The sequence below is a fragment of the Lepidochelys kempii genome, chromosome 2 (assembly GCF_965140285.1).
Source record: "Lepidochelys kempii isolate rLepKem1 chromosome 2, rLepKem1.hap1, whole genome shotgun sequence".
Lineage (NCBI taxonomy): Eukaryota > Metazoa > Chordata > Testudines > Cheloniidae > Lepidochelys > Lepidochelys kempii.
In genome coordinates this window covers 217,379,299-217,404,016 of record NC_136381.1, presented here as the reverse complement: position 1 = coordinate 217,404,016, position 24,718 = coordinate 217,379,299, and the positions used below count along the sequence as shown (strand labels likewise).

General features: G+C 44.1%; 1 protein-coding gene across 2 annotated transcripts in view; it reads left to right on the top strand.

The window, feature by feature from the left end:
- C2H7orf78 (chromosome 2 C7orf78 homolog) overlaps positions 1-22,021 on the top strand; it is a 29,682-nt gene extending 7,661 nt beyond the window's left edge. The window contains exons 3-6 of one of the 2 annotated variants that reach the window (XM_073329552.2): positions 4,559-4,643; positions 5,882-6,021; positions 7,179-7,259; positions 21,956-22,021. In XM_073329552.2, the coding sequence (XP_073185653.1) occupies positions 4,559-4,643; positions 5,882-6,021; positions 7,179-7,259; positions 21,956-21,997 (348 nt within the window). In that variant the 3' untranslated portion in view covers positions 21,998-22,021. Of the gene's footprint in view, positions 1-4,558; positions 4,644-5,881; positions 6,022-7,178; positions 7,260-10,999; positions 11,277-21,955 lie in introns of those variants that run through there. The other variant, XM_073329553.2, reaches the window with a different exon arrangement.
- The last annotated feature ends 2,697 nt before the right edge of the window (positions 22,022-24,718 follow it).

Here is a 24,718-nt window from a genome sequence, read left to right as displayed (position 1 = left end):
TTCTATGGTGAAAAACAGCAACGTCCCCTCCCACCTCCAAAACAAACTTTTAAACTTTTGTTATAATTCACAAAGAAACTAAAAAAAGCAGCATAGACCCTACTGTTTTCTTTTATAGGTCACATTTACCAGGAAAACAATAAATAACTTTTCCCTACTTTCTTTCAGTCACAGCTATAACCCATGGCCAAATTCCTTTGCCAAATTGCTTTCATGGGAAGTTATCTTCCCTATTCTTTGTGTTTACTCAGATTACTTGAAAGCCGATTCTCAGGCCCATGTCTATACTAGGAGTATTTAAGCAATACTGGTCTCTTCTGCCAGCAAAGTGCTCCTAGTGTGGACACAACTATATTGGCAATGCTAGAATTTGTACCAGCATACCAAAAGCACTGCCCATGAGCAAAACAAGCTAGAATGGTGAAAACACAGCTGTGGCCAGTATAGCTGCATCTACAATAGGGGGCTTTGACAGTCAGGGTGCGCCCCTGACCAACACAGTTGTGCTGGCAGAAGTCTGTAGTGTAGACCTGGCTTCAGTCCCTTCTTATTGGCAAAGGAAAATTGTCTAACTGAATGCTGTCTCAAGGGAAATCTCCTTGTGCTTCAACACCTTCATTCTACAGAAATCCTAGTAAAAAACTGATTTCCATTAATATCCACAAATCTAAACTTTTCTCCTTCAACTAAATACTTCAGAGAGGAAGGCTTTTTCTCACACCTCTGCCTCCCAGGCAAAACTCTGCCACTGACACAAAGAAAACACATTCACGCAGCCACTCTGACTCCAACCCTGCACTGAGAGTCAGCTCCTGCTAAGGACTAAATATCCTCAGCACCCATTGTCTTCAGAATCAGGCCCAGGGGGAGAGATGATTCCCCACTCTAACAGTCTGAGCAATACAGTATTAAGCATCTAAGAGTATGTTTCAGTGCTTAATTTGTGCCAGTAAGCTTGCCAGGGCTGAGCCCCGGCACCTCTAGGGCTTGGCAGTTCACAGCCCTGGCACCTCTGGGCTTGCTGCATCTGTTACAAATGTAAAAAAAATTGCTTGAGCCCAGGCACCTCTTTTGTTACAAAGTAAGAACTGGTATGTTTACACAGTGGATGTGGGTAGGGGTGATTCCTAACTCGGGTAGACGTACACATGCTAATTCCACTCAAGTTAGTCGGCTCAAAATTATAGTGTGGCCTTGGCACCTGGGCAGTGGCTCAGGCTAGCCACCTGAGTCTGTGCCCAGGGCTTTGTGGGGAATTGTTGTTTCTAGCTGGAGTCACTGCCTGTGTTGTCATGGCCATGCTGCTATTTTTAGTGCACTAACGGGAGTAGAGCTAGAGCATGTCTGTGTATCCATGCTGGGAATTGCTCTCCCAGCTGCTGTGTAGACATACCCCAATTGGCTAAACTTTATCATATCACCACAGTTGCAGCCAACTGGCAAACCAACTGCACAAGTCTAGTAAGCCCTAGAATATTCTTTTGGATAGTGATGCAAGTTTGAGAGATACGAAGGGCTTGCCTGCCTAGGGAATTTTACTGGCACAATTATACTGAAATAATCATATAAAATAAAAGTCTCCATAAAGACAAGCCCTTACAGTCTCAGTCCCAGGTTCTCCCCTGTGTCAGGGCTGCTTTGTGCATTGCCATCAGTGCAAAGCTGCCTTTAAGCCATGGCAGAATCACACCAGCATAAACTGGAAGAGATGTTTTAGTGGTTTAAAGCCACATTTGCAACCTGTTCTGCCGAGTTTTCCTAGGATCAGGATGGTTTACGCCTTGTCCATTGATGTAGCTGCACGAGTTTGGGACTGAGGTAAGCAACACTAGTTTTTTTTTTTTGTTTTTTTTTTTTTTTACACCAGTGCAGTGCATCTGCATTAAAAATTTGCAGGAGTGTAGTTATATTGGTCCCAAAGCCTCCAGTGTTGACAGGGTCTGAGACAGAAGAACAAGGTACAAAATTCAGAGGTGAAGTAAATGTTGATGCAGATTATGTGATAGTAAGTGGACGTAAATGGCTTTAATTTGGTGTCTTTTTTTACACACTAAAAGCCCAGTTACCCTCTCTTACAACACATGCCCGGGAGCCACAGAGCCCGAGCGCAGCGAGGGAGGAGCCGGGAGGCGTGCGGGGGCTGGCGCCCACTCCTGCAGGAGCCCCTGGGGAGGGGGCCGTGACTGCTCCCCACTAGCGGCGCTGCCACCTTTGAAGGGCTGCTGCCCCGCCCCCCCGCGCGCTGTGCCGGCTTCTCCATGGCTGGGGCTCGACACCCCCGCAAGCCAACACTTTTTGGCGCCCCCAACCACTTGGCGCTCTAGGCGACCACCTAGTTTGCATAGTGGTTACACCATGTAAGCAGTGCTGGTGCAACTCCCATTGAAATCAGTGGGAGTTGCACCCTGTAACTGAAGGCAGAATTGGGCCCCATAGGATTAGAAAGTGGGTGCCGCTAATAGAGTTTAAGGTCATACTCCTATTAGTAGCTTTTCCTGCTGTCCTCCATTCTGACCCACTGGTGTGCCTATTATACTACATTCCATCCGTTCAGTTTCACATCTGCTTTCATCAAATTACCAGCCTGTTGTTTACACTGCCATTTTGGTGACCTCTGAATTTGGCCCTGGGAGTATTTCTGCTGCACAAGCTCTCACCATTTCAGTTTTCACAGGTCCAGTTGACTAAGGCATAATGTCCCCATAACTTATACAGATCATTAACCCAGACCCCACTAAACCTGGTGATTACCAATTTTCTTCCAAAATACTGGATCACTCATTTGTAATCTGACCAGGACGTCACTGCCTAAACACGGGTATGTTTATATCCATTACAGCTTGTGGAGGTCTGCGAAAGTTGTGAATTTGGTTTGTGTTTCTATCTAAGGCCCTGGTGTACACAAAGTTAGGTCAATATAAGTCACCTTGCATCAACCTACTTGTGTACTCAAATTTGTCTCCGGCCAACATAAATATCCCATTACAGCGATGCTGTAAAATCATCTCCCTGAATGGCATAGAGACATGGTCAACCTACTGAAGTCAATCCAGTGCCAGGGTATAAACTGTGGTATAGACCTGTGTCTACCCTAACAGTCCTTCAGCAGCTGTCCCACAATGCCCCATTCCCTGCGACAGTGATTACTCTGATCATAATTATAAACTCCACTACCCAGAGGTCACTGAGACAAAAAGTTTACCCGCTCCCTTCCACACACTTTAAAGCCCTATGTGTTTTTTTTTTTAAATGTCTTTTCCTGATTGCCCACCTTGGCAAGCACACCTAGCAGGTCACCCTTTGCTCTGTGCAACTGCCCAGTCAACCATGCCAGCAATCCAACTGGAAACAGCAGGTTTCAACAAGGAAGTGTTCTTATTCCCTTTTTAGCATTGCCTTCCACAGAACTCCAAAATTAGGTGAAAGAGCTCACCCTAATGAAAATCTCTTTTTCCTGCAGGCTTCTAAGTCCACTTTATTAATCTTGTCCTATGCACATGAGGACTCTGGAGAGAGGCTATTAATTCAGCCAAAAGCTGGTAACCATCAGCTACCTTTATTCCCTCTTGTTGCAAAATCCAGGACATTTTGTTTGTTTATTTTAAATCTTGTCTATTTTGAACCCAGAGTCCTTTTTTACTAAATATATCCTTTTGATAAAGCATCTCTTTGAAGCTCATTGGCTGCTTTGTTCGAGCATTGTTTCTAGCAAGTCTTAGTTCTCCCGCCACAGGATTCCCTTAAATGTACTCATTGGAGTACAGAGTAGAGCAGGGTGGGAAACAGTTTCCCATTCTTTGAAAAATGTTGAGATTGCCAATAATTTTCCAACCTGCACTGGGACAAAACTGAGATGTTTTAAAATTTGCCATGATCAGAAATCCCATCCTGGACCCGAGAAAGTTGTGTTGAAACTAATAAATTTCTGCAAAAAGTTTTGGGTTTCAATGAACCAGTGTTCTTTTGTTGAAAAAAAACCAAAAACATTTTGTCTGAAAAATCCCTGACCAGCTCTAGTACAAGATGTATAGTCACGATGCTCCTTAGGTCCACCAAATGGGGTTGAGGGAAGGTGATGCTAAGTACTCCCTCTGTACAGAGAGCTCGACATATTGACTCCAAGACATCCTCATCCTTCACTGTTTTAGGACCTGGATTCCCTTCTGTGGAAAACTGCTGCATTGCTATTATTAATTATACTGTGGTAGTGCTAAGGAGTCCCACTCATGGACCAGCATCCCATGGTGCTAGGTGCTGTACGAACAGAATATAAAGATGGTTCCTACCTCGGAGAGCTTATCTCTGGGCAACTAAGCTAATGACCAGATGTTTAGCTGGTGTAGTGCCATTGAAGTCAATGGCACTATACCAGTTTAGCCAGCTGGAGATCTTTTAACCCTAAATCTTCTGTTTTATGAATTGAAAAGCCATTAAAGCTATTTTGGATGTACTGATATATCTTGTCCTTTGTCTAATTTCAGCACATAAGGGCTTCTCTGACTCTTGGTTTCAGTATGATAACACGTCTGACATTGCAATGTTCCCTTGTCTTGTGCAGCATGAAACTAATATACCAGACTTTGTGACAAGTTACCCCAGAGACCCTTTCAATTTAAAGTTCAAATCCCAGCATTTAAATGCAGGTAAGTCTTTGCTGACATGCAAACTCACTGTATGGTAGAAGTTAGCTATTGATGTGGTAACTTCAGTGGGTAGAAATAAGGCTGTGAGGTAAATGACCTTAGGGGAGGTTAAGTAGCCTCAAATGAAGCATAAGGCACTGAATGCCAATATGTCCGGACAATTAGTATACAAATTAAAGTTTATTCCCCTAGTTAACATGTGTGACCTATCTCAAGACCTGACTCATGCACATCATCTCATTGTCTCAGAATACCTCATGAGGGCAGGGTTGGGTCCTCATCCTATATCACTGGATTGGGGGAGGGGAAGTAGCATTCATGCATGGAAGTAACAGCAGATGGATAAATTGCTTCTAGACACAGATTTACTGTTGATAGAAGTTCCTAAGTCAGCTAAATTTCACTGTTAGAGCCAGATTGTGCCTGGCCCATGTGAAAGTGTGTGGCAGTGGGAGAGGGCACAAGAGATCTTTGAATCACTTGCATGGCCTGCATAACGGACAGGCACAATTGCAGTCCTTGCCCTTGGGGGAGCACATGAACCCATCCTTCTCCTCCACCCTGCAGGGGCATCTGCAACCCCAGAGTGCAGTGAGGAAGCAGGGCCAAAGCCTCTCTACTCCTCAATACCAGCCCTCTGAAGGAGGCCTGTCGAGAAGGGGTGCAAGCTGACTCCCTGGAGATGGATAGCTGCAGGTGTGCTTGCCTGCATGTGGGGAAGTTCAGGGAGGAATTCCCCAGGGGCAGTGCAGCTCTGCAAGCTCCTAATGCAGGGCCATAATTACATGGCACAGCTGAGGCTTAGAATTTGAGATTTGAACTCAATTATGTGCTCTTCCTTATGCAGACTCTGCCCAGAGTTCGCTTGTGCTATCTTATATTAAGCAGATGGAACATGGGAAGAGTGCTCTTACTGTAATTGTCATAGCTCTCAAGTCACACATTTCTTGTCAACAATTACACAATAGTTCTGGCCACCATATACATATACACCCTGTACAATAAAACATTAATATCATCAAACATTTACAGCAATGGGACGGGCAGGGAGTTCACAAGGGTTATGCATTTTTCACATACTCCTCTTTCTGGGACAGTCTCCCAAACTTCCATCTGCTTACAGCTCTCCAAACCCTAATGATCCTAGAGCTCCTGGTGATAGTGATGTAGGGTATAATTCCAGAGCACAGACTGCCTGTTTTATAGCTGCTAGCATGTTGTTTACTTAACTTCTTCAGTTCATGGACTTCAGCCATTGAAAGATAAGCAAAAGGACACCAAGGGGAGATTCATTACATACAAGCCTCGTGAATGCAAATGGGAATCCAGGCTAATCCTGTCAAAGAACCCTTGGCCACCAAAGTCTGCTTCATTTACGGTTAGTTGAACCCTGAGCCAAGCTCCCTGCCTCTCTGTTGGACTCCAATCGGCTTCAGATCAGGCCCTTAGGGACTTTGTGGATAGTTTTGATGCAGCTAATGAGGGCACCAGGCTGCTGGAGAGTTTAGGAGACTCAGTAGATGGATTGCTGGGTTCTCCCCTGTCCCTGGATGTAGTTTGTACCTGGTAGGGGGGTTAGGTGTGGGACTCCCACTGATCATGGTGGGAGTTGGAAGGATAAATTTCTTGGGGCTGCTTTGAAAATTAAGCCCTTAATGTTAAGAACATAAGAATGGCCATACTGGGTCAGACCAAAGGTCCATCCAACTCAGTATCCTATCTACTGAAAGTGGCCAATGCCAGGCGCCCCAGAGGGAGTGAACCTAACAGGTAATGATCAAGTGATCTCTCTCCTGCCATCCATCTCCACCCTCTGACAAACAGAGGCTAGAGACACCATTCCTTACCTATCCTGGCTAATAGCCATTAATGGACTTAACCTCCATGAATTTAAATTAAATTAAAGTTAAATTGTACCATACAGCACATGGCAAAGGCACATACCCTTACATCTTCAAACTGCCAGGGGGACCATGTGGAAGAAAGTTCATTACTGGGGTGGGGGGAGGTGTCATATTCCCTGTGCAAGACATTGACTATTTCCAAAGGTGTGGGGGAGGGCGGGGGGGGGGGGATGATATTGGGATGGCTTACAAACATAAACCAAGCGCTTAAAACTAAAATGTCTCTAAACATAAAAGGATCTTTGCTCCCAGTGCATGCACTCAACTCCCATTAGTGTTAATGGAGAATGTATTGAACATGGATATTATTGTATGCGTAGCAGATGCTCCAAGTTATGAAGTTGTCCTATTGTGTAATGATGAGAGACATTAGATCATCTGTACCAAATCTATTTGCAGCAATAGTTTTGCTATTTAAAAGTAATACCTGTAATATTTGCAGAAGCAAATAAGGTGATTGCACATACAAATGTGCCTAAATACACATTTGGATGACCTATTCCCTGATTCAGATGTGTAAGCATGTCTGAGATTCTGGTTCTTCAGCCCTCCCATCAAAGACCATAGGAGCATTCTCCTGTCCTGTGTGTCATTTAATTGCTCTAATTTATTTTTACTATTCTATTCCTAGAGACACAGAAGGCGACGTGGTGCCCACACGGCGTTCCTAGATCGTGTGGATGAAAAGCTACGTACAATATGGCAGGAGGAAGTAGGTGGTGATGTTGTACTGTTCCCTATGGTGCAAACCCAGTGTCTGCTTAGGGCCACATGATGGTTGCTTGTGCAGGGGGTAGCTGTGATACAATTATTTGTTTCTCAAGGAAGCAGGGACTGCTGGTGCTGCCAAAAGCAGTTCATACCTCAGCAGGGGGCGTGGCAGGGCAGAGTGAAGGGAGGTTAAACACAATAGATACAAACTCCTCCTGGGGGATGGAGAGGAGAGCTGCAGAAATCCTCAGGTGTTCGCTTTAGAATGTGGGATGTGCTCAGACCAGGACTGATACCGATAGTTACAATCTCAAACCTCTACACAATGGCAGAGGAAGGGAACAACAAGGGTCACTGGTGACTGAGCTCGTGGTAATGCCCTGGGAGAATTTGAAGTGCCGTGGAAGATGATATGTCTGTTGCTGTCCTACACAGGCATGATGTCTCCATCCATTAACATGCAGGCAGTGCACCTCCTCCCCTCTTGCAGCGGCTCTCAGATCCATAACTGCGTGGTTAAAAAGCAGAGCTGGGTGACCTGCTGATTAAAGCAGGAGATGTATGATGAGTCACTCTTTTTCAGATGCAGAGTCATCTTCTGCCAAATTGCATTTTTATATTTCTCGCCAGAATATGATTCAGAAGAGCTGCTCTTGGTGACTAGCGAGCTGCTGAAATGAGCTTTGCTTACATACGTGCATTCCAAACTGACAATGAGACTCAAATCCAAAACCACTGCCAGGCACTTCTTTAAATAGAGGGCACCTTTCTAGGGAAAGTTTAGTATTTTTATCTGATGTTGATTTTGTGATTAACTCAATTTAAATTCTTTTTTACTCTGTATTTGGGGTGGACATTCACCCCAATGCTGGGGGCCTGCAAAGCCCACATCCCATTTATGCCCTTAACATGGGTCTTACATAGTGCATAAAGCCTTATCCTATCCCGCTGGACAGAAGTGAATTTCACCCTGGTGTACTAGCCTTCCCATATTTGCCCTTGCAATCTTCTAAAGCCAGAGCCACTCTAACCTGGTGCTGTGCTGAATAAAGTGTCAGAAATGTTGGTGGGAGCTATCCTGCTAATGCTGTTCCCTGCAGTCTCAGTGCTTCATTGATTCTCTGAAGTGCCCAAATGGCAGCCCGTGTGCTTAGCTCCACATTCATTTTTGTCCTGATCAGTTAGGGCAGCAACACAGCACTTAAAAAGAAAAATCTATCTCCTGAGATATTTCTCCTAGCACGCCTCTCCTGCTGTGTTCCCAGTCTGCGGATCTTTTACGAGTCCTCTCCAGGTTGTTTTCAAGCCACCTCTGTCCAACTGGTAGGCCCCCTGGGAGGAATAGAACATTCCAACAAATACTTTGAATGCAGTGCCTTGGTGTTCCCACATAACTGTGATCACTAACATTTCAAAAGCAAATGTTTGATCTTTCAGCAGGTGCAATCATGGAATCATAGAAATGTTGGACTGGAAGGGACCTCAGTAGGTCCTCTAGTCCAGTCCCCTGCACTGAAGCTGGACTAAGTATTATCTAGAACATCCCTGACGAGGTGTTTGGCTTACCTGGCCTTAAGAACCTCCAGTGACGTGGATTCCACAACCTCCTTACGTAATTAGTTTCAGTGCTTAACTACCCTGATGGGAAGCTTTTTCCTAATGTCTAACCTACATCTCTCTTGCTGCAATTTAAGCCCGTTTATTTCTTGCCCCATCCTCAGTGGATAGGGAGAACAATTTATTAACCTCTTTATAACAGGCTTTTATGTACTTGAAACATGCCCTGTCTCAGTTTTCACTTCTCCAGATTAAACAAAGCCATTTTTTCACCTTTTCCTCACTGGTCATGTTTTCTAGACCTTTAATCATTTTTGTTGCTCTCCTCTGAATGTTCTCCAATTTATCCACATTTTTCCCAAAGCATGGTGCCCAGAACTGGACACAGTACTCTAGTTGAGGCCTAATCAATGATGAGTAGAGTGGAAGAATTACTTCTTGTGCCTTTATTACTACACTCTTGCTAAAACAGCCCAGAATGATGTTCACTTTCTTTGCAACAGTGTTACATTGTTGACTCATATTTAGTTTGTGATGCACTACAAAACTTAGATGCTTTTCTGCAGAACTCCTTTTTAGGCAGTCATTTCTCACTTTTTATTTGTGCATTTGACTATTCTTTCCTACATTCAGTACTTTGCATTTTGCCTTATTGAATTTCATCCAAGTTATAGCAGATCAGTTTCTCCAGTTTGTCAAAATCATTTTGAATTCTAATCCTGTCCTCCAAAGCACTTACAACTCCTCCCAGCTTGGTATTATCCACAAACTTTATAAGTGTACTCTCCATGCCATTTGTCATAAATATAAAGGGAAGGGTAAACACCTTTTAAAATCCCTCCTGGCCAGAGGAAAAACCCTTTCACCTGTAAAGGGTTAAGAAGCTAAGACAACCTCGCTGGCACCTGACCAAAATGACCAATGAGGAGACAAGATACTTTCAAAGCTGGGGGGGAAGGGAGAAACAAAGGGTTCTCTCTGTCTGTGTTGTCTTTTGTTGGGACCAGAGCAGGAATGCAGGTCAGAACTCCTGTAAAGGGTTAATAAGCAATCTAGTTAGATATGCGTTAGATTCTGTTTTGTTTAAATGGCTGATAAAATAAGTTGTGCTGAATGGAATGTATATTTTTCTAACTTAAGGTTTTGCCTAGAGGGATTCTCTATGTTTTGAATCTGAATACCCTGTAAGGTATTTACCATCCTGATTTTACAGAGCTGATTCTTTTACTTTTTCTTTAATTAAAATTCTTCTTTTTCATTGTTCTTAAGATCCAAGGGTTTGGGTCTGTGTTCACCTATGCAAATTGGTGAGGATTTTTATCAAGCCTTCCCCAGGAAAGGGGGTGTAGGGCTTGGGGGGATTTTAGGGGGAAAGACGTTTCCAAGTGGGCTCTTTTCCTGTTGTTTTTGTTAGACGTTTGGTGGTGGTAGCAATAAGGTCCAGGGACAAAAAGTAAAATAGTTTGTACCTTGGGGAAGTTTTAACCCAAGCTGGTAAAAATAAGCTTAGGGGGTTTTCATGCAGGTCCCCACATCTGTACCCTAGAGTTCAGAGTGGGGAAGGAACCTTGACACCATTATCCAAATCATTTTTGAAGATATTGAATAGAACCAGATCCATGACAGATTCCTGCAGGACCCAACTCAATATGCCCTTCCAGTTTGAACCAGTGATAACTACTCTCTGGTGTGGTTTTCCAAGCAGTTGTGCACCCACCTCTTAGTAGGTTCATATAGGCTATATTTCCATAGTTTGCTTATGATAAGATCATGTTAGACAGTATCAAAAGCCTGACTAAAGTCGAGATATAGCACATCTACTCTTTTCTCCCATCCTCCACAAGGTTTGTTACCCTGTCAAAGAAGCATATTAGGTTGGTTTGACATAATATGTTCTTGACAAATCCATGTTGACTGTTACTTATCTTAATGTCTTCTAGGTGCTTACAAATTGATTGTTTGATTATTTGCTGCATTATCTATTGCTCCATATTTGTGCCAAAGGTACCTAAGTCAAGCTGACTGGTCTACGATTCTCAAGTTGTCCTTATTTTTCCTTTTTATAGATCAATCCTTTGTAAATATTCTGTTAATACTTTGCTTTCAATACCATGGGGTCTATTAAAAACCCACTGCAGCCTGATATGGTAGATTGCACTAAAGGAGAATGTCTTAATTTCACAGGCATGCCAGCCCAAATAGCAGGAAGAGGAAAAAGCAATGCAGTGGAAGTTCTCTAGCAGGACCCAAGTCAATGCACCAAGTCCAGCTCTGTGAAATGTATAAACCTCATCAAATCCTGTGAAAGATACTACTGGTGCTTCGCTGCATTTCTTGTATGTCCTCTTGTGTCAGATCTCAAATCTTTGAGAACTCCAACCTGGAATAACTAATGAGGGCCACATCCTGAGCTGTTGTAAATTGGTATAGATAGCTTCATTGACTGAGGATCTGGAATATCTTTAACACAATGCAGCAAGCATAACTTTACATTTATACCGGTATAAAATGGAAACCCTAAATTTACTAGAGTTTTGCTAAGTTTTGTGTCTTATGATCTTTATAACTGAACAAGGGAACTCTCTCCCTTATGGAGTTTTTATTCCTGAAGGAATGAAGTGGTAACTATGACTTTCTCATCCCTAAGAATGTCTTTTTATTTTTCTTTCTCCTTCCTGCCCCTCAGTCTCTTCCCCTTCTCACTAACCCACATTCCCCTCATAGTTACTTCCCCCACTTTCCCAGAAAATCCACTCCCTCTTCTCTCTATCTAGACTTCCCCTTTTTTATTTCCTCTCCGAGTTATTCTACTTTTTTCTCCATCATTTTATATGAAGGAAGGGAAGAGTGAAAGGGGATGAAGCAAGAGAGCACCACATTCCCTCTTGGTCTCTGCTTAATGGCACTCAATAGACTCTTATTCTCCTGAGGGCTGTAATACTTTAGTCTAAGCCTGGATTTTGGGTTTAGTGTGCGGGTGATGGGTGGTGTTGGTAGTCTGTGATTCACAGGAGGTCAGCCTGGATGGTCTGGCCTTAAGCTCTTTGACTGTCTCTTTGATTCCTGGTGAGAGCCAGAATGCCTAGTGGTAACTTATCTTCTGCAGCCTCTCCCAAGCGAAGAGCTTGGGAACAATGCCCTGTCCCAGTGTGATTCCACAATCCCTTCCTCTCCTCCCTCACTGAGAGAGTGGAAGTTTTGGCACTGACTCCAATGGGAGCAGAATCAAGCCATGAGAATTGGATAGTGTGAGGGGGATTCAATTCTCGTTGAAGCTGGTGATCGGCATCTCAGAGGGTCAGGCTCTTCGACTGGGAATTTCTGATGGTCGGGGCTTGTCTTTTAAAAAGACTAAGGCCCCAAAAGTGCAATTGCAGCAACCTATAAATAACACTGTGTGACAATATCCATTTGTCACATACCCCGCTTTAAATACTCTGGAGGCAGTGGTGTGGAATGTTGTAATACTTGAAGATTTGTGAGTTAGGTAAAATACTTAATAATAAAAAAAATAAAAAAGGCAAAGTGACCTAGATGGATTCCACTGGGGTTCCAGCTGAAAAATTCTAACTTCTCTTTTAAACCAGCTGTCACAGTTCAGGGCAACTGCACCTGTATTCCCTCTCTGCATTCAGCAAGGACACACGCCCTAGGCAGTCAGCTCTTCAGCTGTCATCTCTCTTGGGTAGAGAGCCATATCTCTCCCTCCTGAATGGGGTTTCTCCAGGCTGCATAATTCCCTACCTACAGTGTGATATCTCCAGCAAGGCAGACTGCCTAAGCAGCCAGCGTCTGTGCTTTGCTTACTCTTTGAAGGCTGATGAACAGCATAATTGCCCACAGTTACAAGTTAGCACACAGCTCTTTCTAAGCATATATTGTTAAGGTGAAACCATTCCGCAGAAAACATATTAAAACAATCAAGAGTGTACACATTTGCTAACAGGGTTACCAGAGATCATCCCAACTCCAACAAGGGCTCTGGTCCGTGATCAGACATTCAGACCCCACCAAGGGGTTTTCCTGTGGTCCAAGTTCATGACAGCTGTTAGCTCAGAACCAGCACCACTATGAATCTGAGAATCCCCTCATGAATTTGAGGGTCCCTCCTTTATACAATTTGGGCCTCTGATCTTGTCTTCATATAACAGGTAATCAGCAGACAGGTCCTCTTCTCAGGATGAAGCTTAAAAAGGCTGAGGACACTGTCTGAAATAGTCTTATGAAGCTCTTAACGCTTCCCAGGGTTTACATTAGATATGTATTCCTCCTAGAGATGTTACATACAATCCTACAATAATACATCAACATTTTCATTTTTAATACAATGAACTTCTAAAGTACTTAAATGTAATTCAACAAGGTTTGTCCAGGATATTTCAGGAAATTGCCATCTGTCACAATGGGCTTTGCATCCGACTATTGCCCTCAACTCAGAAATAGACTAAAGTCACAAGTAATATATGTAGTATGATACACACCGATGGTGATTTAGTATGAGAAAACTGCATTCCGGATTGAATTTCACTTCCAGGCTGATGGCAATGCACATGCTGCTTTGAAAGACGGACACCCTAATTTAACTCTCACCAGTGATACTCCCCTGTGCAATGATCTCATAGCTCTGCATGTACTGCTTTCTCATTAAGTGTCTCTCCAATACTTCCCAGAGGCAGAAGTGTGTATTAAATGACCTTTTACATATTAAACACCAACATCTGCCTTCAGGTAATACTGGGCAGGGAGCAAATTCATTACATCTCCAGACCCTTGTCTGGTTTGAAATGTGGAGTTCACTGTTTAACTTTCAAGGGCTGAATCTGGACCCAGAATGAACCATATTCCAGGCATGTTTGGGATTTTTCTTCTTCTCTGTGTGCTGAATAGGCACAATGCCATTCTTTTTTCTTTTTCTTTTTTTTTATACTTGCTTTGTACAGTTCTTACACAGCACTACAAGGCCTTGATAAAAACTGAGTCAGGACATCAGGATTTGACCTTATGCTTCTATACACAACAATAAAACTTAGCACTCGTATACCACTTGGCAAATGTGATCTGAGCCTTCTTAAACCCTGTGAACTAAGAAAATAATACATAGTAATTGTGGTGTGCCTAGCGTTCTTCCAGCACTATAATCAACAATAATTTACAGATGAGAAAACAGGCACAGAGACATTAAATGACTTGCCCATAGTCACAGAAGAAAATCCATTTCACATCTTAGATTCAGAAAGTTCTTGGTTGTCAGGGTTGTGCTCAGTCCATTAAACCATAAGAACGGCCACACTGGGTCAGAGCAATGGTTCATCTAGCCCAGTATCCTGTCTTCCAACAGTGGCCAATGCCAGGTGCTTCAGAGGGAATGAACAAACAGGTAAACATCCAAGTGATCCATTTCCTGTCTCCCATTCCCAGCTTCTGGCAAACCATAGTACTCTTTCTTAAAATATACCTTTTAACAGATCCCCTAAGAAATAAGGCTCAAAATCTCAGCCTATCTCCATTGCACTCCTTTGGAAAAATCCAGCTCAAATCCTTTTCTTGCTTTGATGGAAGTATTACAATATGCAAAGGAAGGAAGGGAAGAACCTGTTTCTATTAAGAACTCACTGGAAAAAAGATATAGAACTCACACAACTTTCTGTCCCCCCCCTTCCCCCCCGCATTCCAACACCAGCACTGCTATGCAATAACTCTGAGCTTGATGTGCACTCTGCATGTTCACAGGCCAGTAAACATGCCAAACCTCCCATCTAGTATCCAAATTTTCATATCAATATGACCAGAATTAATGGTTTTAGAAATGGAGTTGACATTACCAAGTCCAGGTGTCCATCCATAAACACATTTAACTCTGCAGGATTCATCAGTATACTACAGTCATTCGATCTGGTGATGTGAGATTGGTATGATAAAACATAGTACCCAAACACTCTGGTGCTAATTGTAAAGAACCTTCCACAATTACAATTGGCAAAGTGCACATAGAAGAATGTGCTGCACTCACTGTTCAACAAAATGAGAAAAAGGCATGATTTTTATAAGGTTTTCACTGCTGCTTTCCGATATACACACAGGAAAACCACTCACATACACAAAGAACTGTGTCTGCTGTTAGGGCTTGTCTCCAGTTACCGGAGGATCGACGTGCGATGATTGATCCACCGGGGTTGATTTAGCGGGTCTTAGACCCGCTAAATCAATGACCAATCACTCTCCTGTCAACTGAGGGCTGGTCTACACTACGAGGCTAAGTCAACCTAAGTTGTGCAACTCCAGCTTAGGTTGACTTATTGCGGCGTCTACACCGTGCTGAATCGATGGGAGAAACTCTCCCATCAACTTACCTTATGCTTCTCGTTCCGGTGGAGTTGACGGGAGAGCGATCAGTGGTTGATTTAGTGGGTCTTCACTAGACCCGCTAAATCAACTCCCGGTGGATCAATCGCCACACGTCGATCCCCCGGTAAGTGGAGACAAGCCCTAGAACAGCCACTTTGTCTTTGTATTCTAGGGCTGAATCCACTCACAACACAAAAGATCCTGTGATTCCATCTCAAAGATTTTTGCCGCTCAAACTGACCTCTATCTCCACGGACATGCTTTACAAAGCCTTTAAATCTTAAAGAAAGTGCAGTATGTTTTGTGTAGTAAGCACTGGCTAGAGCATGGTGTTCTTATGCCTCAACAGTCATTGGTGCTGGAGATTCTAGCAAAATCTTTTAATCCTTTTTACTTTTTCACTCTCACTGAGCAATGCATTTTAAATCTTGCTGACAGCTGTGCCCATTCTGGGATAGCTGCAGTGCAAACACCACTTGGCACAGTGTAGGAAGAACAGTCTAGGAAGAACAGTCAATACCACTACTGTAAATCTCTTTGGAAATATAAGGTCTGATCCAAAGCCCATTGTGGTCAATTGACTTCCGTTGACTTTCCATTGACTTCAGTGGGCTGTGGATTAGGCCCAGAGAGAATGAATTTACTCCTTTGTTTTGTTTGGGACAGTACTAGTATTATCCACATGGCATAAATCTGAGGTGGATTGCATTTTCTGGTATTTTTACACAGTACTTTTATACAAACTTCTGTAGCCTCATTATACATGTATGTAGAACAAATCTGAGAACTCTGGTTTGGGTCCTTTTAAAAGATTGAAGAACAGTAACTTCCATACAGGCACATAAATTAATGTTATATGGTATGATCTGAAACATGCCCTGAAATCAGAGTGCTGAACACGAGTATGGGCAAATCTGCCTTCCAAGAAAACTTGCTATTTAAAAGGAAAAATCAGCAGGCTCATGATCTATTACTGATACTTGACAATTAGATAGTAATTTTTTCTATAGATCTTAATGTACTTCACAGATCTTTAATAACTCCATTCTAGAGACAAGAAAACTCAGGAGGTCAGATTTGAAGGCCTCAGTTCAGGAAAACATCCCTATTAGGACAGTCCTTAAGCACATGCTTAAAGTAAAGCATGTGCTTAAATGCTGTCCTAATCAGGGCTGGACTTAAGCATGTGTTTAAATACTTTCTTGAAGTGGGGCATACAGCCCAGATCCTCAAAGATATTTAGGCGCCTAACTTCCATTGATTTTAATGGGAGCTAGGTGCCTAAATATCTTTGAGGATCTAGATGTAAGTGACTTGTCCAATATATCACAGCATGTTGGTGTCAGGGTCTAGTTTAGAACCCAAGTGTCCTGACTCACAGCTCATGTTTGATCCAATTTAACTATTAGAGTAATGTTATTGTTTGTACAGTATCAGTTTTCATATATAACTGACATCTAGGATCACTTGAAAGAAATTTGCATACTCTCCACCCATCTCAGTCATTTGATGTTTAAAAATCAAAACACATGTAAAATTCTGTTTTCTCTATTGCTAACTACCAACATCAGTTTGTTTGTTTGTTTTTTAATTATTGTGTATTGGTTTTTGTCTGGCCTGTGCTGGAGGACATGCTGGCTGATCTCTCGAGATTGTATCTCTGTCCTAATACAGGAGAAGTGACAGCCTGTGTACCAGTCTTGGGCATGGCTAAGGTTGCAGTCTTCCCTCTTGAACAGTGCCAGGAATGGACATGGGAGAATCATTTTGAGCACAGTGGCCCAGAGCCTCGAAAGCATTTGTGTCTCCCATTTATTTCAATGGGAGTTACATACCTAAATACTTTTGAGGATCTGAGTTAGACTAACCACCTGACAGTTCAAGAAGCCACCATTGTTTTTCCTGAGGGCCTAATTTGCCAAAATTTTCCATGCTGGTGCACAGTTTATTGAAGATTTTCTTGGGCAGAGGATCAATGTGGCATGGATCAAATCAGCATTTCCTCTGAGCAAATAATATTGTAATAGTGAATGCTTTGTTGTTGTCCGTCACTACTCTAGAATAGAAAATGCCATTTGTGTCTCTCTGTGTTGTACAATATTGTTGCTGGTGTTTTCTTAACAGTTAACTTGTATCAAACACAAGTATGCCAGATGCTTCCTGTAAAACAGGAAGGGAGATCCCTGCCTCAAAGAGCTTACTGTAAGAGGCCCACTCCTGACTGAGAACCACACAAGCATGTCGGGGCAGAGCTCAAGGCAGGGTTGGGGCCTAAAGAAGAAATGCCTTGGGCCTGCGTCTCCTTTCACTTACACAAGTTTTACACTCTGTAACTTCATGGACTTCAGTGGTGCTACTTACCAATGATGAGAACCAGGTCTTTTATTAAGACCCTCATCCCTAGAGCAGCCAGTAAGTACTGGAAATATTCTTGCTGAATTTTACATATCTACATTGCAGAGGAGGACCTGTGCTGCACTCACTTGATGCACAAAGATTTATAAACAGACAAGTGCTGGGTTTCTTACAAAAAGACTGATTCTTAGTTGGAAAAATATGACAAGGAAACGTCTGTCATGTAGATTGTACTAAAATTGTACTCAGTCCAAGGCACTTTGGTGTGTGCTCTCATTCTCTTTTGTTAACTGATCATTTTTCACTTTCTAAATGAAAATTGCAGTTTGTATCCTTGTTTAGCTCAAGAGAATTGTATCTGAGCAGTGGTTTTATACTCTGTTTCCTTCTTTGCAAACAGTTAGGAACACAACAATCCCATGGCACACAGTGGAAAGTTAAATCACAATGCAGTAAACAGATTCTGGTGCATATTTTTCCAATGAGGAAAAAGTCCCTTCTGTTGCCAGTTACGTACCTTTGGAAGAAAGACCACTGTTAATAGTCAAGCATAATTAGAACCAGACAAAGCCAAAGAATATAACAGAGATTCTTTTTTTCAATTAAGGAAATATTCTGAGCTAGTGAAGGAGACTATGTAAAAGGAAAAATAGTGGTGTGATTTATCCTTAAGTACCAGGATGATATGTACACTGTCCATTGATCACTTCTATAGCATCTGGCTGATATGTAATACATAAAACATGAGGCTAGATACATGTCTGGACAGTGGGAGAGGGGATTGTGCAATAATTTGTGATTCCATTAACTCCTTGCATTACAGTCAGTGGAAGAATTTCCATAGAATTCAATAAGAATTGGATCAGGCCCTAGTGCAGGGGTGGGCAAACTTTTTGACCCGAGGGCCACATTGGGTTTGCAAAACTGTATGGAGTGCTGGGTAGGGAAGGCTGTGCCTCCCCAAACAGCCTGCCCCCTCCCCGCATCTGCCTCCTCCCACTTCCTGCACCTTGACTGCCCCCCAAGAACCTCCCACCCATCCGACCCCCCCACCACTGCTCCTTGTGCCCGACCGCCCCCTCCCTGGACCCTGCACCTCTAACCGCCACACCTAGGACCCCACCTCCTATCCAACCCCCACTGCTCCCTATCCCCTGACTGGCCCGACCCCTATCCACATTCCTGCCCCCTGACAGGCCCCCCAGGACTCCCCACACCTATCTAACTGCTCCCTGTCCCCTGACTGCCCCCGGCCCCCTGACCCTGCCGCTCAGAGCAGCATGTCTGGTAGCGGCGCCGCCCGGACAGACCCACACATGCTGCTGCGCTGCCCTGCAGGAGTGTGCAGCCCCGCCACCCAGAGTGCTGCCCGCGTGGCAGCGTAGCTGCAGGGCAGGGGGGACAGCAGGGGAGGGGCCGGGGGCTAGACTCCCTGGCGGGGGGCTCAAGGGCCAGGCAGGATAGTCCCACGGGATGGGTGTGGCCCGCGGGCCGTAGTTTTCCTACCTCTGCCCTAGTGCATTAGCTGCATGACTTGGGCCTGGGACACAATCCATCCTCATGCTATTTTGGTGTGGTTTAAGTATTGTACAAAAATACTATGTAAATCTTACACGTGTATTTATTGAATTTGTTGGGCTCCTATTTTTATCACCTATTATCATTATCATTTTCCCTGAGTGTACCAGAGCATCTGGGCCCTGTAACAGTGGGAACCACTAATCCCACTGTTAGTGGGTATTTGGCTCTTTAAGGTGGAGGAGTCCTGGGAAATGTAGTCCTAGGGAAGTCAGTAACATCTGCCACTCTGTGAAAAGCAAGCATGGAGCTCAGTTTAAAAGTGGTTTGATTGGAGGTAAAATTAGGATTGGTTGCTTTGCAGGGCCTAGGCAGGAGGGCTTGAGGAATGGAGCCTGGAAGGCCCTGAGGGGTTAAAAGACAGGATGTAGAAAGACTCCTGGAATGGATGATGAGAAAAGAAAAAGTCCCTGAAAGGAGAATGCAGAGTGTGTTCAGGCATGAGCTGACACTTGCATTCACTTAGTGACCAGGGACAGGGCCTCTGGTGAAGGTGAGAGGAAGTTCCTCTTATCTATCTCTGAACAAACAGGGCAAATGAGCTGCTGAGCTAGGGAAAGGAGCTATGGATACTATTCAGGGTGGAGAGGGGCTAAATAGACTATTGTAGCCTGGAGAAGGCACAAAGAGGAGCTGCAACCTGAGGAGGATGCACCCGGTGACGACAGGAGTAAAGATCTACTGATGGCTGGGAGGCTGTTTGATGGTGTTGGGCTTCTACTTAACTCTAGAAGGGATTGACACTTTGGGCTTTTCACCAGAGACCTAAAAGCCTGTGGAAGACTGAAAATGGGGGAAATGAGGTGCAGGTATGTGATGGTTACTGTAGAGGTAAGTCCCTTGCTTACAGCCACAAATGATTAATGCTGGTGCCTAGGTACATTGGTAGTCGGGAAGGGTGCGTTTATATCGCTGGAAAAGCCTTCACATCAGGGCTGTGCCCAGGAAAGCAGGGACCACTCAAGCAGGTATGTCCTTGTGTTGTGTTAATTAAGCATTCTGATATTTGTACCTGCTGGCTGTTTATCAGCATACAAGGTGAAATAGACAGGGAACAGTCAGAACAAAGGAGTTTGCTGAAAAGACAATTAATGCTCCAGAGGGTTTGTCTTTGGTACAAAATTAGGTTGTGTTAGCATATTAGCTTAAGGAAATGTATCCACTAACACGGAGGGGGGCAAACTATGGCCCGTGGGCCACATCCGGCCTGCAGGACCCTTCCCTCTGGCCCCCGAGCTCCTGCCGGTGAGCGGGGTCAGGACTGGCTTGCGGAGGAGCCAGCCCAACTCCCCGGCAGCGTGGTGAGCGGGGCGGAGGCTAGGCCCCTGGCCCCTCGCCTTCTGCTCCCCTGCATCCCTCGCAGTCACGGTGTCCCCCCCCCAGCACCTGAGCAGCGTGGCTGCAGCTCCGGCTGGGTGGCACAGCTTTAGCTCCTCTAGACCTGCTGCTCCAGGTGGCACAGTCGGGGGCGGGGAGCAGGGAGAATTCTAGGGGGTGCAGCGGGGCGGTCAAGGGGCATGGGTCCTGCTGCCAGGGACAGAGGCAGAGCAAGCCAGGGCCCCCACCCTCCACTCCAGCATGCTTGGCCCCTGTTCCCAGCAGCCAAGCCCAGCCTGGGAGCAAGCCCTGCCCGACTGCCAGGGAGAGCAGCCAAACGAGCAGGGGAAATGCTCTGGGAAAGGACTGAGCCCCCCTCTCCCCCACCCCACAGGTAATGTGGGGCTGGGAGAGCAAGGGGTGGGGAGCAGGGGAGATTGGATAGGGGATGGGCGTCCCGGGGGAATGGTAAGGGGGCATGTTTGGATAGGATGCGGGAGTCCCGGGGGCAGTCAATGGTGGGGAGCAAGAGCGGTTGGATGGGGGTGGGAGTTCCAGGGAGCTGGATATGGGGCAGGGGCCAGGCCACGCCTCGCTGTTTGGAGAGGCATAGCCTTCCCCAGCCTTCCCTACCCAGCCCTCCATACAATTTCTGGACCCGATGTGGCCTTAGGGCCAAAAAGTTTGGCTACCCGAGCACTAACATAATGCTAACATGACCTGGCAGCTAGTGCAGATAGGGACAAGTTGGGTTTGACATCTTATCAGCTAATCCTGGGTAAACTGTGATTCCAGTAAAATTTACCTGTGTGCGGCTGACAGTGCTAAACATGATGGTCCCTGGATGCGAGACCATGCTTAACATAATGTTTCCCCTAATTTGTAGGTTTTATTATTTAATTCTGGTACATGGGCCTGGAATGCAGGATAGATGCATTTAGAAATATACAAATCAAAATAAAAGCCCCTGACATGCCCAGTTGTCAGTAAAAATCATCTAGTGCATTTTATAAGTTACTGTGGTATATCCTGGTGTCCCCATTTTGTCCTTTAAGCCTGTGAAATAAAGTTGAAAAGGATTTTATTTTGATAATGTGCCTTCCAACGTCAGAGCACCTTCCCCATGCTCCTGAGTCTCAGTAGTAGTCAGAAAAGGGAAAGGAAAAAAATGTGCCATTTTCCACTAAATGGGTTTATTAGTATCTGGAAACAGGAACCAATCCCAAGCTTTGATTTAAAATAGACCTTCCTCTAGGTTAAAGTGTTTGCCTTGACCATATCCTGTCAATAGGCTTGGAAGAATTGGATTTATATTGGTAAATGTCAATTTCATTGTACATGCCCAAACAAAGGCAAAAATATCTCCATCAACGATAATCAAAATTTACAGATAAGCCAAAGTCCAGAAAAATGCTGCTGGAGACCTTATTAGAGTTTGATTTTAAAATATTTACTTTGTATATTTTTACATGCAATGTTGACAATTTGGGTTTGAATGGTTATAAGGCTTTAACTTTTTAATCTCAATGTCTTCTGTCATTACAGGATTATTATCTGATCCCCCTCCACTATTTCCAGCAACTGTGAAAAACACTTAAAAATAAACATCTGTCAAAATTATAAAATAAATAAATAAAAATTGACTTCAACCAAGCCAGCCTGTCAACAGAGGTTTGCTTTAGACACTGCTCCCAGCCGCTCTAGAGAGCTCCAGGGAGCTCTGCAGAAGAATACCCTTTATTGCTTCCACAGAGGTATAGGAGGGGCAGTTTCTCTCTAAATTATATTTCAGGCTGACTTAACCTGGAAATGGAAATGTCCATCTCTGAACTTATCTATTCTGGCTGGGTGGGTGGCCCACTTTTGGGCCTGACTCAAAGCCCCTTGAATTCAATGGAAGGACTCCCATTAACTTCAGTAGGCTGTGAATCGGATCCTTAGTGTGGAAGGCTGAACAATGGGACTGAGCTCGTTTCCTGCCTCAGTCCAAGTGGAATCAAATGAATCCAAAACTTAATGTGTACATTCATGCTAAGAGGCTCTCTGTTCAGAGAGCAGTGCTCAGCAGAGCTCCTCTCAACAGGCAGTCAGCATCTTGTGCATGTATAACTAACTTGGCTGTTAACATTCATTTTCAAGCTGACACTAAACATCAAAGTTCATGACCCATCTCTATATTTTTAAAACAGTATTTTTAAGTGTAGTTTGAAAGCATTTTGACCTTTATTAGTTGAAGATGGCCAAAAACACAGTAGTATTTAGCCAAACAAACATGAGTCTGAAACTAGCTTCTTTAAATGCTAGGTGTAAGAATTCTGATGCCTTGAACAAACTGGAAAATGTTCATTCCTCCAGTCCCACAGTCACCAACATATCATAAAGGGTTTCTAAGTAACTTCTGCCTAAGCTCTCTAGACATAGTTGACACTGGTTTTATACCAACTTACTGCACTGACTTACTTACATCACTGGAGCCTGGAGTTACACTGGCATAAAAACTTATGCAAATGATCACTGAGCCCATATTTCCATGAATTAGTATAAAATAGAAGGATCTGTAAACTGACATTTCTAATTTATTTTAAGATTCATACAAATGTTATATAAGCAGAGTCTGAATCAGCTCTCCCCTGACATTTAGTGATGAGCTGTGGAAAAGGACTTCAGGAGCTGATCTCGTTTGCATGGGCATACCCACCGTGCCTACGTGCTCAGCATGATGGGATTGCTTGCCAAAATGATCACTTTTGGCTGGTGTTGGATTCCCAGTCTCCTTGTTATTGGGCCAGGAGTAATAAAGCGTAGTTATCCTTGTTGTGTGAATCGAGGGCAGTAGAACTGTACTTGGCATACCCCGATAGAGAGACACACCCTCAACTAAACAGCACTCGCTAGGCAGGGGACATGGATTCCAAAGCCTGTTGAGTTGAGAAGGGGTGGGGATAGGTACCTATACCTGTTGGTGTGGGTCTGGCTTAAGGGTCTTAGATAGCATTTAATACTTTATCTCTCCCTTGTGTAATAAAAGAGCTAATTAAGACTCAATTGAGAGTCCTGTAACATGCTACAGAACTGAAATCATGAATACCTAGCTTTAAGTATTAGACCTGATTTGGGACAGTGTCACTGATGCAAGAGACTGAGAAGTGTGTACCAATAGCTGAAATCACTGAGAACTGGGTTAAGTGGTGGGACCTGAAGAATCTGGGTGATCGGCTGGCAGGGTGGCCAGTGGAGAGGTATTGCAATTGGCTGGCAAGGCAGCAGGCAGAGACGGCCAGAGCGGAGCCCAGCAGAGAGGCATGGTGATCAGCCAGCAGGGCAGCTAGTGGAGAGGAGCAGAGCCTGGCAGAGAGGTGTGGTGATCAGCCAACAGGGCAGTGGGCAGAGAGGTGTGGCGAGCAAGTGCCCGGACAGCAGAGCGAGTAAGGTGGGAGGTGGGAGGTGAACTCTGCAGATGCACCTCTGATCTCTGGGCTGCACTGATCAAGGACAGCAACTGTGAGTCGGGTGCAGAGAAGGGGACGGGCATGTTAAAAGGACTTTTGGTTACTGGACTTAAGAACCTGAGGGAAGGGTTGGTCTTTTGCTCATGGTTCATGTTTATGGATCCTGTTTATGGTGTTTTCCCAAATTAATGCTGAGTTACTTCCCTCCTTTTATTAAAAGTTTTGCTACACTCAGAATTTGTGCTTGCAAGGGGGGAATTATTGCCTCTTAGACGTGCGCAGGGTGTGGTGTGTAATTGTTCCAGGTCACTAGGTGGGGGCTCAAACCGGTTTTGTGTTGTATTGTTGAAAAGGAACCCCTAGATACTGAACCAGCTCTGCTGCTAACTCTGACTGGCAGAATGGTTACAGTTACAACAGTTAAAAACAACAGATCAAAGACTATGAAGAAAAGATAAGGGTAAAATTAAATACAATGAAACCAAAAGTTAATTTAAATGATTTTTTTTTTTTACATTCAAGTGAAAGTTGCAGACCTCAGCTAGCAAGGACCTAGCCTGTGTTTAAATGCCCAGAGACACCATTATGTATTGGTTGCCCTATGCCTTTCTGGTGATGCAAAACAGTTGACTACCCAGTTCAGCTGGCCAGTTAAACTCAACTCAGAACTTTACATCACCAGACCATAGTGGTGAATCTGATTCAGATTTTTGAAAATGACCTTTCAAATTGCAAATAAACTGGCTTCTGTCTTGTATCAGTGCCTTGGACCTAATTGATAGTAGTTGAAACACATACTTAATATACCTTGCATTCAAAAGTGTGTAGACATTGATATAGCACTTTGACCCGGAAGGAT